This window comes from Lepisosteus platostomus, chromosome 4 (genome assembly GCF_059453375.1).
Source record: "Lepisosteus platostomus isolate fLepPlt1 chromosome 4, fLepPlt1.hap1, whole genome shotgun sequence".
Taxonomy (NCBI): Eukaryota; Metazoa; Chordata; class Actinopteri; order Semionotiformes; family Lepisosteidae; genus Lepisosteus; species Lepisosteus platostomus.
The window spans coordinates 1810549-1827757 of record NC_142614.1 but is presented as its reverse complement, the minus strand read 5'-3'; the positions used below and the strand labels follow the sequence as shown (position 1 = coordinate 1827757).

The following is a 17209-nucleotide window of genomic DNA, read 5'->3' as shown; positions in this document are numbered from 1 at the left end:
TCAGTATTATTCTGACAAAAAGATTCAACTTTAGCCACATTATAATTCATACAATAAAACATTTTTAAAAGCGAGAGCATTTCTTTGAGCATTTTACTTAATTTCTAATCAAAGAAATTCTGCTGTCTGATGATGGTATTTCTACTGCTGTCTGCTTGTCTGGTTTAAGATGTTTTTTTGCCTCTTAAACTAGAGTTGTTAATTAAAAGAAATCTATGTACTTGTTCAAGTGAATCCACACAGAATTGCCTTGCGCATGGAAAATATTGGAGATCATTTTTTGTGGTTTAAAAAGCAGTTGAAAATAGACGTCTTTCATTCTGTACAGTAACCTTCAGTGTTTTCTTCTTTCTCCATTGGAGGAGATAGATTTGTCCTTTGAAGTGAGGAACCTGCATCACACAAGGAAATGTGGAAATTTAAGAGGGTGGTAGGACTGAGAACAGGAGACCCTTATTAGCGCTGAGTCTGGAGCGAGCAACCCATTCTGCATTGCTGAGGCTGATGCTGGCAGCTTTGAGGAAATGGCTAGGTGAGATGCTAGGATAGATTAGCCCTTCCATGTGTTTTTATTTCCATCATTCATTTATCCGTAGCTGCATTGATCCACAGCTGGGGTCTCCAACCCTGGTCCCGGGAAGCCCCAGATTTTCAGGATTGGGAAAACGCGAGGGCCATTGATGAACTAAGTACCGTAACGGAGAATAATTAAGAGGTCCTTGAGGTCTGAAGGTTACTTAGATTCCAGTCTCAAATCTTTAAATATTTTCAATTCATCTGTTTTATTGGTCATCATGGAATTGTCTCAACATGACCCACAAAACCTGCTGGGTTGAGATTTCCCAGGACTGGGGTTGGAGATCCCCCTCTCTGAGGATCATGGCATATTCAGGGCACAAGGCTGCCCTCCATCCTGGATGGTATGAGTCTGTCATGGGCTGTACACACATGCAGTATACTGTACGTATACAGAACAGTATACAGAACGAGTGCCCATCTAGCAATCTATAGCTAACTGTTAGAAGGGCTGCAGGACAGCAAAATTAAGGAATAAGTTTAAGACGTTCAGATCCTGATGTTTATTGCTGTCCGGGAGCAGTAACACTGAGAGCAGGTTCAGAAATACAAAATGTATCTGGTGCCAAAAACGGATATATCGCGCATACAGTCTTTCCCTCCTAGCCACTGTTGCAAACGGCCCTCCTAATGTCAACCTGTTATTCTGTTATTCTTCTCAAAGCAGAGACTCTCCCTCTTTCTCCTTCCTGAAAGCAAGTCCTTCCATCATGCTCAAAGAACCTGTGTTCAAAGTGTTTGCTCCCAATTTAACCAATTGCATTGTCATGGGTAATGCTGTAGGGCTACTTGTGAACATGATACAAACATCCTGGCCAGGCTGTACGTGATGCAAACTTTAGGACCAGTATAAATTGTCTACTGACTGTTACTGCCTTAACCTTCACTTGTCTGGTCAATGAGTGGTTGACCTGGAGAAAACCCATCAAACACTGCAAGCATGTGAAAACTCCTCAAGGAATGAATGACTGCTGTGCTACTGAGCTACCAGTTGCTCTTATTTCACAGGTTCAAAATGAAGGCTTGTTTTCGAATGCCAGGATTACACACAATCGTTTCACTTTGCTTGGGTGAAGTAAGAGATTCTGTATAGGCTTCTGTTTAGATTCCGGACCCTCTTGTGCATGTAGGACAATTTGTACAGGAATGTCCTTTAAAACTGCACACTCGATCTCGCTCTATCTGTGATGTTACCCATCGCCCTCAATCAAAGTAGTTCAGACTTCCGTTTGGTACCAGATTTGGTAATGAAGGTGATGAGTGTTAAACAGACATGCAGCTGTACTGTGTTTTGTTTTGGATCTTGTAAGAATCGTGTTCAAAATGAGCGATTTGCTTTCCTTCGTTCACCTGCAGTGCCCTTAACGGGGTCAGACCTGGCTGAAAGCAGAGGTGAGAGATTACACGTCGAATATCCTCGATCCAGGCAAGGAACATCCAGTGCGTTCTGGTTTCACTCTCATTTGCACAAACAATGCAAATCAGCCATTTCATGCAAACATCATTTTGCATGCCAGAACCATGCAACTAAATATTTTTTTGTACGCACCCAGTCACTGGCAGGTTCATTTAGAGCTGCTTGTGTTGATGTGTTCAGGTGGTCAAAGTGCAGCAGATACCCTGATCTGATTATGTTCTTAGCAAATTACATGGATGAAGGATTTTTCATTTTTAGTCTCATAAAAAGGCCAGTTAAAATGACATTAAAGGTATTTTGGGAAAGTGCAAACCACATTTTCATTTACAAAATGGTTTTCCTTGAATAGCTATGGTGTTTTCAAATTTTAACATGATTGTTAAGCCCATTATCCATCTTTTAAAACAAGTGAAATGAAGCTTTCATTCTCCAGCTGTGCTTCTGTTAATGATTGCTTGTTTATTGTAATGTACAGAATATTAAATATATGGATGTTCATGGGGAATATTGTGCACTCACGGGCTAAATTACTTTCTGTTGTGGCTGGAGATACAGTATGTGCTGGGGAGGCATGCAAAGGGAGTGTCTGTGCATGGTCTGTTCACACATGAATGCTGTCCCCTCTCTCGGGTAACATGTTGCTACAGTATGTCCTTCTGTTGCCTCTCTCCTTGACCGAGATGCTTGTCAATGAACCAGTCAGGATTTTAAGAGGAAAACGAAGCAAAATTCTGTTCCTGTTAACTGAACATTTCTCAGCAACAACTCGGCAACATTTTGTTTTTGAAATGATTTATTTTTTTGGACACAAATGCACAGTTGATGTGAATTTTCATATTGCTGCTCCAGAAATGCCTTGTGAGGCAGGTTGAGTCATAGATGCTCCTCGTCTTAACCATGTAAAGACTTGCGATGTACAGTAGGAGTGATGACTATGAAGTCTTTTATCTTAAATAATTAGAAACAATTTGCGTCGTCTTTGATATTAATGAACAAGGTTAATACTAAGTAATGCTTTTCTTTGCTTTTTCCGGTTCAAGGCTCTTGCCTCTTAAGACTTGGATACCGATTCTCATTATTGCTTGTGAAGATGTATTTACTTTCAGTATTGCATAATACCATTAAGAGAAACTCAATGCATATTACTGTATTCCTTATTGTTTCTGAAAATGCAAACGGCTTCTCTTCTAACTGTACGGACAACCAATTGCATTTAATGCCTACTTCATTGACCAGATCCTATTTTTTTCATTTATTATTAAAAAATAAAATGTCTTCCAAAATAAAATCTGAAAAGGATTATTTAGGATGGTTTAAAGTAAAGCATTACAATAATTACCATTAATTACAGTACAGTAGGAGCAGATGTAGTATAGTGATAAACCTATTATTACTTGTGCTGCTCCTGTTGTAGTAGTACTAATAATTACTCATATTGTCAACTAATACACTTTACACACATCACTCAAAAAAACACGAACGTCCACCTAGTTTTCTGAAGATTTTGAGTTGTCTTTCTCCTAAACGTAAGGATTAGGAGACAGAAGGGTTTGGGAGCAGTTCTGCTTCGCTGCAGTGCTGCTGATCCAGATCCTGGTAGCTGCAGCTGTCATTATTGCTGGGGGAGGGGCCTTTAAGCCCATTGTCCAGAAGGTCCTGCTCCTTGACGATCTGCTCGGTGGCCGCGCTCACCACGGTCTGGACGATGGCAGCTGCTGCTTCGTAAAACATCCTTTTCTGCTCCTCCTGCGGGTCAGTGACGTCAGGCTGGGTCACTCGGAGGCCAGGAAGTGGATTTCCATTGCGGTTGACCTCACCCCCATGCTGCAGTGTGTCACAGGAGCCGGTATCTTGGTCGCCTGACAGCTTCTGGTCATTTAGACCCTCTGTGATCTGTGGCTCCTCAAGCACAGAGCGGGCTGGTTGAGGGCTCTCTGAAGAACAGCAGGCCCCTCCAGCTGTTTGCTCCTCTTCTGGGGTTTTTACAGAGTCCTCCTCCTCCGCAGGTGTCGTTTGTTCTGCTTCTGGACTGCTGGTTTGGACAGCTGGGCAAGCGGGAGAAGGGATTTGGCCTCCCAGCTTCATTTGTGTCTTTGCTGTGGTGTCATCTGAGCAAAGGCCCTCGTTCGAGCTGGCAGCAGTACGTGAAAATGTTTTGGTTTCCTCCGATTCTCCTTGTGCTTGATGCGGTCCTCGGGGAACAGTTTTAGCTCTTTCCAGAGATTCCAGATCGTCGAGTCCACCCTCAGTGTCCGGTGCCCGGTCGAGTGTCGCATCGTCTGTGTCGGCCACAGAAAAATCGTCGGCCTTTTCTTCGGTTCTCTCACCTGCCTGATGAGAACTTCTCACTTCTGTCCTCTCAGTTGCCATGCCCCCCCTCTCACTTTCCTGTGAGCCATCTGGTAATGTGTCTTGCAGACTTTCACAAGCTTCCTTTTCTGAGCTGTCAGGTTCTTCATTAGAAGCCAGTTTTAACACAAGGGTTGCTGGGGTTTTGCTTTCAGAATTGTTTGTTCTCATTGCCTCCTTAGATCCACTGTGTAAGGTTGGTTCTGTGGTGTTGGATTTTAGTTTTGGGTCTTGAGTGTGTGACCTGTCTGTATAGTCCTGTGCGTGCTCTTGAGTAGTGTCTTCTGCATCAGCAGCTGTCTTCTTGGTCACAACCTCTCCATGGCTATCTTCCCTGTCTGTGGAGACTGGATTTTCAGACGTGCTTCCACGTGGTGCCGATTCTACATCCTCTTCCTGATCAGTACTGCAGTGGGTAGGTTTCATGTCCACATAACTTAGACTTATAGAGCTGGCTTTGCTTGTGGTGCTTCGGTTTTGCATTCCTTGCTCATCTATAGCTTCTGCAGGTGTGAAGCTGATGCTCTTGTCCTGTTCTCCTTTCGGACTCCCCGGAGTGTCCCCTAGATCCATGCTTTTGCTCTTCCCTTTGCGGAGTATGAATTTTTTCAAGGACGCAGCTCTAGAGGCAGCGGCCCTTTTTGAAGGCTGCCTTTCTGACCTGTTCAGATCTTGCCCAACCCGCTCATCTGTTGCAGGAGTCCCTGCATCTCCTTCCTCATTTGTGGCATCTGGGGCTCTCTTTGATTTCAGGATCACTAGTTTTTTAAATGATACCCAGGCTTCATGGGCTTGCTGGTCTATTGATTTCGTGTGGCTGTGTGTGCCTGTCCCCTTCTCTTCCGCTTGGTCCGGATCATTTTCCTCGGTGCATATTTCTTCCCCCATAGTTTTTAAAGCCCTGGGGTCACCAGATGTTGCCGGTTCGCTTTGACAGGCCTCTGTATGACCTTCTGCTGCGTATTTGCTGAGCACATTTTGGTTGTGGCTGCTGAAGAAAGACTGATCTTTCTTGAGCCCTTGGAACGTCCATGATCTCTTCATCCTCCGTCTCTTCTGCACTGCAAGGTCTGACCTGTCTTGTGTTTCTGATACATCCGAGGTTTTTGCATCAGGGTCCTGCTCTGCTCCACTGTCTGTGGCCCTTTTGAGAGTTTTCGGAACCATCAGCTTCTTGAAGGAGTGCCATCGTCTCATGTGCCCAGTTCCGTGTGGAACTGCCTTGGGCGTTTCCCCTTCTGCGTGTGGTCCAGCGGCCCGGTCTGTGCAGGCAGCAGAGACTTCCGAGTCCAGCAGCCGGTCTAGAGACCTTGACCGCGTCTTGTCAGAATCTTCCTGGGCTCCAGCACCACCATCCTTGGCAACTGCTTGATCCCTCTTGTCTGTGCTTTTGTGCGATAACATTTTGGAGACGGGTCTCCGGATGAAATCTCGGACACCGGATCTCTCCATCTTCTTCGGCTTGGCATCTTCCTCTGGGCTCAACGGCTTGGGCTCCACAGAAGCCTCCTCTGCCTCTTGCCTCTTGGTGTGCTTGTCCTCTGCCTCTTGAATCGAGCTGTCAAACTCGCTGGGACCCGGTGCTGCAGGGCCTGGGGACAGCAGGCACTCCTCCGCTGCTGCGCGCTGGCACTGAGCTGCAGGCCTTACTGCCTCCTGCTCGCGGTCCAGGTCCCCTCTGCCTGCCTCCCCGGCCCCCACGGGATTGTCCCTCTTCTTCCTGCCACTCATCACTTTGCCCAGCCCCCTGCTCTTCCACAGCGAGCCGAAGAGCCTTTCGGTCCCGGATGAAGACGGCTGTGCTTTCCCACTGTCCCGTGGCAGCTCTGAGCACTGCTGCACCTCCGTCTGTCCTGAGCCGGGTTCGGAGCTCCTCGTCTCCGCCGGGGGGAGCTCAGTGCCTTCCCCCGCAGCCCGACTGTCCCTCCTAGCTGCTGCCATGCTTTTCGTCCTCGAACTTTGAAAAGCCTCTTGCCTGGTGTTTTTTTTTTCCTTCCCTGATCAACTTAAAATCAGTTTATTAATCATGAGCCGGCGGCACCGTTGTATCCCTCCAGTTCCCCTTCAGAGAGCAGAGAAGTCGGATGGGTTGAATCCCCCTCTCCATTCAGGCGCTTGTTCCCAATCTGGAGGAAGAAGGAAACAGCACTCAGCACAGTAAATCAGTCTGCCACGAGCCCGGCGGTGCAGTGTGGAGAGAGTGTCTGAGAGATACACAGTCATGTTTCAATGCTGCTGGCATTTGTCATTTACACAGCAAAACAGTTGGAAGTCTAAATGCTTAGAGATCAATATCAGCTTTAAGGGATTAACAATGTCGCATCAGCTGATCTTCAGCATTTCATAACGTAACTCTTAGAATTCTGCAGTGCCGTGTAGTGGATGTTGAAGGAATCGGTGCGCATTGATGAAACAAGTATTCTCTTCATAAAAGATGAAAAACGAATGACAGGTTAGAACATAACAGAGAATAATGAGCTCATAAATCAACCTTATTATGCACGTGTAATTATGTGCACATCTGTACATTTCTTTTTAATATGTCTCCCCATTTCGTGACATTTTTCATCCTGAAAACAGCTCGTGCGCGTGTGGAATCTGTGAGGAGATGGTTGCTATCAAACATGTCTGTATCTCTGAAGAGTCTTGGTGTAAGGCATGACACCCCCATCTCCATGCTGCGCTGAAAAGGCTGCCATGGAGCACAGCCCTTGTGTGATTTCCTGAGCAAACAGCACTGTTCCATTGCGTTTATCTGGGCTTTGTGGAAACAGCAAATCACAAAGCTGGCTTGCGCAGGACCGCCTAGGAGACAGTGAACTGCAATACATTTGTTGATGGAACGCAAAAAAGGAGACATAGGAGGGTTTATGTAGCTCAGGATAAAAAGCAAATGGGAGGCAGAAATAGACTGGTTGCCAGGGAAAGAGACCATTCCCTGGGAAGGTCTGAAGCCCTTGGCCTGGAGGCTTCTGACTCAAGAGACAGACAAAACCCAGGGGTCTATGGATTTGGAAATCTAAGGTCAAGGTCAATTCAAAATCAGACACTAAAACAGATTTCACCCCCTGCAGCAGTCTAACGTGGCTTCACGAGTTCCTGGGGTCCAGTATTTGTTTTTTTAATGCACGCAGCTTCAATCATTTGTGAGCTGCAGCTTTTTGGATTCGAAGCGGCTGCCAGAGACTGATCCCGGGTGTGGGGGTGTGGTAGCGCTCGTACATCCCCGACAGCTGCGCTGATTGCGGTTTAATGAGCCACTAGCCGTCTGAACTGGACGCTTTCAGGCTGAATTTTTTTTTAAAAAAACATGTAGAACGAAGCTTTCATTTGCTGGATTTTGAGGGGGGGGCTGGTCTTCTTTCCATTGTGACGTGGAGCACAGGGCCCGCGCGGAGACGGGTCGGTAATTGAAATCGCTCTCTGGTCCGAAACGCCTGCTGCCAGCGCGCGGGGCGCGGGGCGCGTGGCACGGGGCACGGGGCAGGCAGGTGGACCCACTGGCATTTTACAACGGTTTCCAGTAGCATTTAATTCTCCTCTGCTGCAGCCACACCTCTCAGTACCTGCAAAATAAACCTATCCCACCGCACGGCGGTGCATTGATGTCTACAGGGAGAACAAGTAATTCTCTTCTCCCGTTTGCACAGCAAATTAAAGTAAATATGTCTCGCAGATAAATGTGCCCCTGGATGTCCATTAACGTTGCATATTACAATGCAATAAAGACATCTGCTGTTCCAGCAGCTTCATCTGGGCAACAGCCTTGAAGAAAATTGTTAAATTGTGTTCATGCGGCGACTGCGCTGCTTTGTTGTGATAACAGCAACAGCATTTTATTTGTTTTTTTCAATCAAGGGTGTGTTTGTAACGCAATATTTAGCTTTGAATCTCAATGCGCAAATTAAACGCCACGGGCATTTTTGTACTGAAACATTAATTGGAACATCAAACTTAATTTCATTTACATTGTGTATTGGAGACTATACCACAGGGAAGACAAGTTGAAAAGGTCTCCTCTAGGAGATTTCACCAGTTCATAACGATACTTTAAAATCAGCTTTAAATGATGGACAAAATCTCTATATAATGTTCCTATACAGGCCCTTACGTTGAAGCGGGCGTAAAAGCATTCTCTGTTCAAATTCACAATTTGGGGGGTTGTAATACGTTAGAATTACAATACAATTACGATAAAAAAACGTTTTCTGAAATCAAAGCTATAACTAGGAACATAGATGTAAATCGTCCCACACTCCTTTTTGGTTTCGCCCCCAAGGGTGCCCGGGAGGCAGACATCGGCGATCAAGCTGCGCCTGGAAATCGTTCGGTCGTGCTAAGAGCCGCTCTTTTTCGGGGGTCTCGCACAACGACACGAGGGAGAGGAATGATGGCGGTCGCAGAAGCCCGTGAGACAAAAGGAATCTTATTTCAGCAAAGCAACAGACTGTCTGCAGGCTGAGACGGCAGGGTCACAGCTGCCAGGTTTGCGCGACCCCTTGTCCCGCCCGCCGCGCTGTTTTCATCGGTACAACGCCGGGTCTCTGGGAGCTCTTTTGCCCCAGAAGCATCAAGATGAGAGCACCTCGAGACAACAAAAAAATCGCGAGTCTGCTTTTGTCGAAAGGCTGCGTCTTGAGTGACAGATGGTTTAATTAGCTCAATTTAATATCGGGCGCGCGGATCCCATGAATTTCCAGTGCAGAGTAATTCGTGTCAGAGCGAAGTTGACCCAAGCTTAATTTACACCTGGCTAATTTTAATTAGTGCATTTGAGAGTGGGCAGACCTGCAATTAACCTGCAGCTCAGTATGTGCTCTCTCGCATCTCGGCAGGCAAGAGGCAACAAGACCCTCACTCCTACCAGCGCTGGACGCGTTGAGATACCTCAGCTATACCCTGCGAGAGCCGTGTGTCCGCTGGGTCACAATGAAGGAATTAAAACCTGCAGCAAATATCTCCAGTATCACTCAGAAGCCTGTTCAGTCCGTTCTGGTCTGCACCCGACTGACACTTCAGAAATCAAGCAACACCCTCCTGCAATCCACAGGACGCCCATTAAACACACGGGTAATTTATCGTTTTATAAATTCCGCATCATTATCCACTCACATCCTCAGGTAATTCTAAGGTCTATCGTCCAAGGAAAGTCTGTATCCATATATTTATACTGTATACTGTATACTCATACCTGTACACATCTACTTGAAAATAAACGAATACAAATAAATTAAAATATGTTTCTAGTCATGATCAAGCACAGGCAGAAAGCAGAGTAAGGAATATCTATACAGAAACAGCATTGTTCTTGAAACACTGGGTTTGAACCCCGTCTGCGTAATTCCGGCTCTTCAACTCCTTTAAGTCTGTTTTTCGATTGCTAAAGAAATTGGGGAACAGCGCAAACGTGCTGGGAACAAGGAGCACGCAGCCTCACAAGGGGGCCAAAACAGTTGTCTTGCGATTGCACAGCATTAAAAGAGCAATACGAACACAGCTGCTAATCCCAATCCATCCCAGTAATCGAATAAGAAGCATGCACTCACTTCTGTCTGCGGAGCGAGTCCCTCCCGAAGCCTGCTGCGCTGGGGATGGTGCGCGTCTTCGCCCTGAACGGAAGGAGGAGCCGCTTCGCCGCGCCTGGCCGCTGTGCCACTTCAGGACAGAGAGTTTTTGCTCGGAGAGCCTGGGGGGGGGGGGCTCCGCACGTGCGGGCGGTCCGTCTCTCCCGGTTGCCCCTAGCAACCAGCCCCAGCGAGCTCGGGGCGGCTGGGCTGGGGTGGTCCTCCCTCGCGAGCTCTCATCTGCGCTCGGAGCTGGGAGCCGCGGCGTCCTGCCTCCGCGCAAGAGCCCGACCAGCCTCCCGCTGCTCCATCCAGGCGGGTTGTTGTTCCAGTCTAGCTACGTGCACCCCGCTCGTCTGCCGCCCATGTGACATCTGCCAGCGCTCTGGGGACAGGCAGCGCGGTTTTCATTCCAGCGAAGAGGAATTAGTCGCCCCACAGCACACATGACATCACACGCAGAGGCTTCGAAACCTAGAGACTGAGCTTCGTGCTTCGTGTTTTTTCAAGTTCTGTTTACGAAAGTATATAAACCTCTTCACGTTAATACACTTTTCTCAGGTGATTTATTTTTTTATCGCAAAACGATTTTTTAAAATCCTTAAAAATGAAAAAAATGGTAGTTTCCATTAGTTTGTCCTAGGAGAGCAAAACTGATTTCTCCCACATCTCCAATCCTTAGAACCTCATTTCTGTTCCACAAATCTGTGACCCCTTTGCAAAGCTATTAAATTATTTCAACAAAACAGAGGCCTTTACCTCATTGTGCTGTGTTACCTTTTAATCGCTGCTGTATTATCATCTTTAATTTGTCACATTTTAATGAAGAACACTCTGCAAAAAGAATGTGTTTTCTCTACAAATGTTATACTGAAAGCATGATTACAGTACCATGCCACTTTGTTATTTATATTACTACTTTTGAAGCTGTTGCATTTAATTGCCAGTAGCATTAGGTTCTGTGCTGTGATCAGACTTTCTCTTTCAAACAGTTTCCTTGACGCGATGCTGCAGGGATTGGTTTTATGTGTATAAACATCTACTTTGCAAACCAAGAGAACTATGTGAGAGTTGACATGCTGCAGAGGTCCCGGTGTCTACAACAAAAATCATGATAAAAACTTGTCTTGGCAGAAATGATAAACCCGTCTTCTGTAGCTTGGGGGCCAATGACAGAGAAAGAGGAAAAGATGCAGCAAGTGATGAAAAAAAATCAAATTTACTCTGTCAGTTCCTCTTTGCTTAGTTTTTTCAATATCAGGGCAGATTTTGCCTTGTGGACAAAATAAATTGTGCGGCGCGTTTGAAAGTATTGCTTTTGTGATTAATATTTCATCAGTGTATCCAGGAATCCTTCCACATTGTTCTTGGGCTCAAGCACAGCAGACAGGGGCTCGTGCAGGGGCACACGTGAAGCCTGTCAGCGTGCCCACTTGTGCCCACCAGTGTGGGCTTGGGGACCTGGGAGGCTCGGCCCACTCCTATCCCCCTCCAGTTACTCCCCCCAGCTCCTAAATAAAATTCACATGAAGTCTTTGCTTTTAAAGCATACCCCCTGGGCTGCTAACGGGGGGTGCTTTCAGAACTCCACTGCTGCCCAGCGCTCGTGAGGAGTGTCCTTGGTTTGTGCCCTGTGCGGTGGGGTGGGCGCATCTCCGTGATTAAATCACGGGGATTAAACTTGATTTCGTCTTCTTCCAGCGGTGCACTTTATGCATTGTTTCATTACAGCAACCTTAGCCCAAGAGCCTTTTGACCGAGTCTTTTTACGTTTCTGCTTCTTCTCTTTCGTTCTGGGTTGATGCACACGTGCAGAACGAAACTCTTCGCAGACGTGCCCAGGCTGCTCCTTACTGAGTTTACCTTGGTGTACCCCGCTAGAAGCACAGCCAGCCTGCAGCGAGACACAGATAAGGAGGGAGACTGGGAGTGGGCGATATCACTGCGGTACGGCTGCAGAGAGAGGGTGCCAGGATGCCACACACTCTTACCAGGGTCAGCAGGGTCCGCAGCCTCACCCTCCAAAAGGAAAGCCAATGCTCTGTTACCCCCCCGCGCCCTGCCACAGCTGTATGCCTTGTGACGTGCAGGGGCTGCCTGCGTCTGACAAGGGTCCCTCTGAGGGCCACTCGCCACTCCGGGGGCGCAGGCTGCCCCCCCCCGCTGCTCGTCTCCCTCCCTGCGCAGACGGCTGGGCTGTGTGTCACCTCTCGTCCGCGAGGCACAGGAGCTCGGACACGGAGCGCAGCCGCCGAGAGGAGACGGCAGCCACGGCCCGGCGGCCCCCTCAGTAAGACCTCTTTGTGCTGCGGTGAGGGGCGGCTTCGACATCTGGGTGGCAGCAGTCTGTGTTTGCAATGCAGTGTGGGATTTACTGAACAGACGCATTTATCTCCGATTTCACACCCCTGTTGAAGTACATCAGCCTCCTTCTCCCCATCTTCTCCGGCACAGACCCATCTTCATCGCCTGTTGTCAGGCGCCTGCCTGCCCAAAGCGGGGGCCGCGTGACTCAGTCTCGCTGTCCTCTGGGGTGTGCGTGATCCAGAGGGGTGACACACAGCCCAGCCGGCCCCCCAGGCTGTCGGACAGCACTCAGACAGCAATGGCATGTGGGAAGCTCCCTCTCCCTGCGCACCTGCCATGAATGGGAGGAGGATTTCTAAGGGGGGGCGCAGATCTCTCAGCCCTGCGCTCTGCTGCCTGTTTTGCAGGGTGGTCCGGGGCTCGGGCTGCCCTGAGGAATTTCCGCAGCTTCGCGCTGCGACAGGCGCCAGCAGGGCCAGCATCGGGGTCGTGAAGCCCTGACCGACGTCCCTCATCACAGCACGGAGGAACCCCAGGAGACACACCAAGGACTAGTGTTCATGCAGATTCACTCGGAATGACAACACCCAGGAATAAAGCATCGTGGAAGGATGGGGGAGTGACATTGTGGCTGAACCCGCTTGGCGGAGGGCCAACCTCCTGCCCAGAGGACCCCCCGCAGAGAGAGGAGTGACCGAGGGGCAGCAGCAGAGGGGGAGATGGGGTGGAGGAGGGATGTGTGAGGGAGAGAAGGGGATCACGCAGGTATTTACAGTGTTTTAGGAGAGGAAGTGACATCAGGAGTGATGCTAATTAACGACAGTCAAGTCTGATTGAACTTGGTTGTCGTCATCCCTCCTGAACCTTTGTTACAGACTCCTTAAAGCTGCAGGGATTCTTCAAGCTCAATCAGGAGTGGAGTGAGGAACTGAAAGAGAAGGTGAGGGAAGGCGAGGCAAATTTATTTCTACAGCACATTTCTGTACACACAGGTAGTTCAAAGTGCTTTATACGAATACAAACCATAAAAAACAGAAAATTAAATAAATATCATAAAAGAAATAATGAAAAAACACAATAAAACTAAGATTTAGATTTAAAAATGGCGAAGGTTGGGGCATATCTAAGATCCTTCGGGAGCTGGTTCCAGCTGTGAGCAGCGTAATGGCGAAATGCCATTTCACCGTGTTTAGTTTCAATTCTTTTAACTTAAATTAAATAAAAAACATTCTTAACATATAAATCCAAACTGTATTAGTACTCCATAGGTAGTACATCATATATAATTAAAAAATTAATAGTCGCCTTAAGATCAAATTCCTGAATACATGCAATTATTTTCTCTGCCACCAGGTGATACAGCAGATGAACCTTGCTTTGCTAATGAAGCAGGAGCTGTAACAGATGCAAACTCCACCAAATGACACCCCAACAAATAGCAAGCTCTTCTGCTGCTTATAAGCTTGAAAACAGCTTTTGGAAGGGCCAGAGGCTGGATCTTCTCCTTTTTATGTCAGGGACGTAGATAACTTACATAACGCCCCAGAGCACTGCAATACATTGAAGAATAATAGTATGACGTTGAACAGGCAAATGCCAATGTCTCAAAAAGAAGATGCAAATAAATACCATCTTGTACCTACAGTACACCACAATATGGATATTTGTATAAGTTGCAATGCAGGGGTCTACTGTTTAATAATTTGATATTGAGAATGTGTGTTTGTTATATGTGCATGGCAGGCTTGTGTGTGGTGTATGGCCTGATGCAGGAGAGTGAAGTTGATCCCATGGTCATGAATGTGCAGTGAGAAAACTGCGTGGTTCCACTGTTCTGGGCCTTTCAAATGCTCACACTCAAATGGCAGAGCTCTGTCTATATATTTTCAGATATGCCTATTAGCATTTAGACTGAAATCAAGGGCTTGATGTGCTGAAACTCGTCCTCTCTGAGTTCATTTAGGTAATGACACTTTCCATGGGACATTAATCTGCATAATTAGATTTACAGCCACACTGCACAGGGAAGATCTTTTTATTGTGCGTGCTGAGGAGACGAGCGAGAGAGAACCGAGAGATCATTTCTGTATTTCTTTTTCTCTCACCCTTTAGGTGCTAAAGCTAATCTTGCTCGCGATATTACACTGGCTAGCGAAGTAGAAACTCCCTGTCGCGTGGAGCAGAACATACCCTCTGATTCGCAGCTGTGCAAGAGAGTTCTGCAGTCTTAATGGACCCCCCAGCCCAGGGGCCACGTCCAGTCACCCAGCGCCTTTCGCCTTTACTCCACTGCCGAGCTACGTTCATATTTCACTTTGGAAAGAATCAGCATTGATGAGTGCATTTCAAACCCCAACGAAAGTTAAATCCACACAGTAACTTGTTGCATCTCCAGTTTACATCACAAAAATATCCTGGATACACACTGCCATGTTCTGCGCTTCAGAACGAGGCAACAAAACTTCCAGTGGTGTGAAGTAGCCCTATTACATCCTAAACAAGCAGGCCTGTGAATACAGCTCTTTTAATCACATAGAAATATTACTCTCGACTTCGAGAGTTTTGGCAATAAATACCTCCTCATGCAGATCACAACGGAAACTTTCTGCGGCTCAATGTCTGCTCGTCCATCACAGTACGTTAGTCATTACAGTGACTAGTGAGCGGGAAGGGTCATTTCACATCGCAATTCGTGGGAACTAGAATACGAGTTTGCAACAACATGGCAACTTACAGTACTTTCACAAAGCTCACGATTATGAATTTATTTTGTGGCTGATATTCCATAAACATTGTGGGAAACTGGGACTGCAGTTCCTCTTTAACACAGCAGGTGCCTCAGAGTCGGATGGGTCCAGCTGGTGATGAAATAATTAAGATAATTACGAAAGAGGCTGCAGTGGAGCGATCCAGATTCAGAGCTGGCAGTGCTGCTGCTGCGAGGAAGGCGGTTTGCTTTTAGGAGAATAAATCCACTGGCAATCTGGCTGTGTGACCAGAGTGCGGTATAGTGTGGGTCTGGGGTCAACCCCACGTGCAGTGTAATCACGCAGGCAGTGTGGTAGCTCCAATTCATTTTTGAACTCTTATGAAACAAAACAATACCCTTATGTCCACAAGGATCAGGCTTCCTTTCATGAAGCAAATTATTTCTTGACCTGATCCAAACCTGACATCATTGTCACGATTCTAATCCCTCCCCCTGAAGGGGGGCTCCGGCTCTTTCGCATTTGACCTGATCTCCTGCACCTGCCTCCTGTTCCAGCCTCCCCTTTAAAAGCCAGACGCTCCCACTGTTCCGGGCTCAGCTTTGGAAGATGGATGCCACAAGGCTTGCCTGTTTTCCGGGTTGTCCGAAGGCAGGCCTTTTCCCCGGCGTCCCGACCAGCTGGGTCCGGGGCTGGGAGCGCCTTCGCCAGATCCCGCTCCGGCTTTTAACTCCATTTGTCATGGATGGACCACCCAGCTCTGGACTTTAGCCTCCCCACGGATTTCCCTACGAACACCCTTTGGACTGTTTGCCTGGACCACGCCCTCCTGAGCACCGAGCGCCTTCGTCACGCCCCCCTGTTCGTCTACCAGCCCAGTTCCTCGTCTCCCCCCTGTGTCTGCTCACTCCCCTCCGGATTGGGCTGTCTGCACAGGGTCCTGAAAGACGCTCCGTGACAATTACGCTCCAGGACCGGGCTTGGAGACCCCAGCCGCGGACTCCTCACAGGTCCCAAGCGGATGTGGGTGTAATAATAGCAGGCCTTAATACTTTCTTCTTAATAACACTGGGAGTTAATAACAGGCAGGCTTGCAGGGAAACAGTGAATTTTCCGTTGCAGTCCCTGGTGATGCTGCTGTGAGGTTTGCGATACCTTCAGTGATTTGGCTTGCAGTGTTTAAACTCAGGAAGGTAGCAACCCGTCAGTCCTGATCAACGTGATTGATTTGGAGCCGCAGGGAGAGAATCTGGTCCCTGTGCTTCACAGTCCATCTAACAGGCCTCATTAGCTCCAGAATGCTATCAGCCTCTCCGGCGTGCAGGACGGGCAGGGGAGACACGCTGCAGACACTCGGGGGATTCTTTCATTTACACCACATTTCTCTTCAGGGAATTGGACGCAGCAGATAAATTTGACCAAGAAGCGGAGTTGAATATTAATTTACTATTCTGTGTATGCAGTCTTGGGCAGACGCCAAGACAGGTGTTTCTGTGGGGTTCTCTTGCGCTCGTAACATGTATTCAGGAATCCTTTTTCTCCGCCTCAGAATACAGCCATCGAAGGAGGTAGTCAGAGGTCAGCGCTCCACCGGGATACAGCACTGACAGAAAGCCTTCCTGCGCCGGGTGTAATGGATCCCAGACTGCGGAGAGCAGCCTCTCGAGATGAGCTGCCTTCATAAAAGAGCCTTCACGCCGAGCTGTAGCTTTGAGAGTCGAGCCGCTGAGTTAAAGAGCAAGCTAACAAGAGGTGGGTTAGGCACCTGGCTGCGAAAGTTTGGTGCGAGCCCCAGGTCTGCCCGCCGCGTCCCTCGTCAGGCTGGTGGTCACACATCGTTTTCCCATTAAACTCTCTCCACTCCCATTTCTGCGCTCTTATATTCCAGTGTCCTCCGCTGCCGAGGGCACATTAATTTCTCCGTCAGAGCGCCCACGTGCTCCTGCTCCCGACGCTGGTGATCGATTCCCCTAGCTGACGGAAAATATGAAGATCTATTCTTTCCCCCCCCCAGTCATCTAAAGGCATGCTCATTCATAAATCTCTGGCCGGGATCAAATCTCACAGCACCTCCATCTTCCTGCCAGCCTTCTGCGTCCGTCTTCCAGGCTGCCGTAAATTAGATTCGCTCCAGCCAGCGAGGCCCCCAGAGACGCGACATAGCAGGCACGGAGGCGTCTACACACGTGATCAAGAGCTCTTTCTCTGCCTTCGCTTAGCTTTCTCCCTTCATTAGGTCATGGGCTCAGCAGGATCTGGGCAAGAGGTGATGGATGAAGGCTGGGGAG

General features: G+C 48.0%; 1 protein-coding gene across 1 annotated transcript; it reads right to left on the bottom strand.

Annotated features, from left to right (window-relative positions):
- Window positions 1-2768: 2768 nt before the first annotated feature.
- On the bottom strand, window positions 2769-13136 carry LOC148672076 (uncharacterized). Its single transcript, XM_088627410.1, has 2 exons — window positions 9889-13136; window positions 2769-6468 (listed from the first exon to the last, which is right to left on the bottom strand). Exon 2 carries the CDS (start codon window positions 6281-6283, stop codon window positions 3527-3529), a length of 2757 nt encoding a protein of 918 aa, XP_088483536.1. The 5' UTR covers window positions 6284-6468; window positions 9889-13136; the 3' UTR covers window positions 2769-3526.
- Between the last annotated feature and the right edge of the window lie 4073 nt (window positions 13137-17209).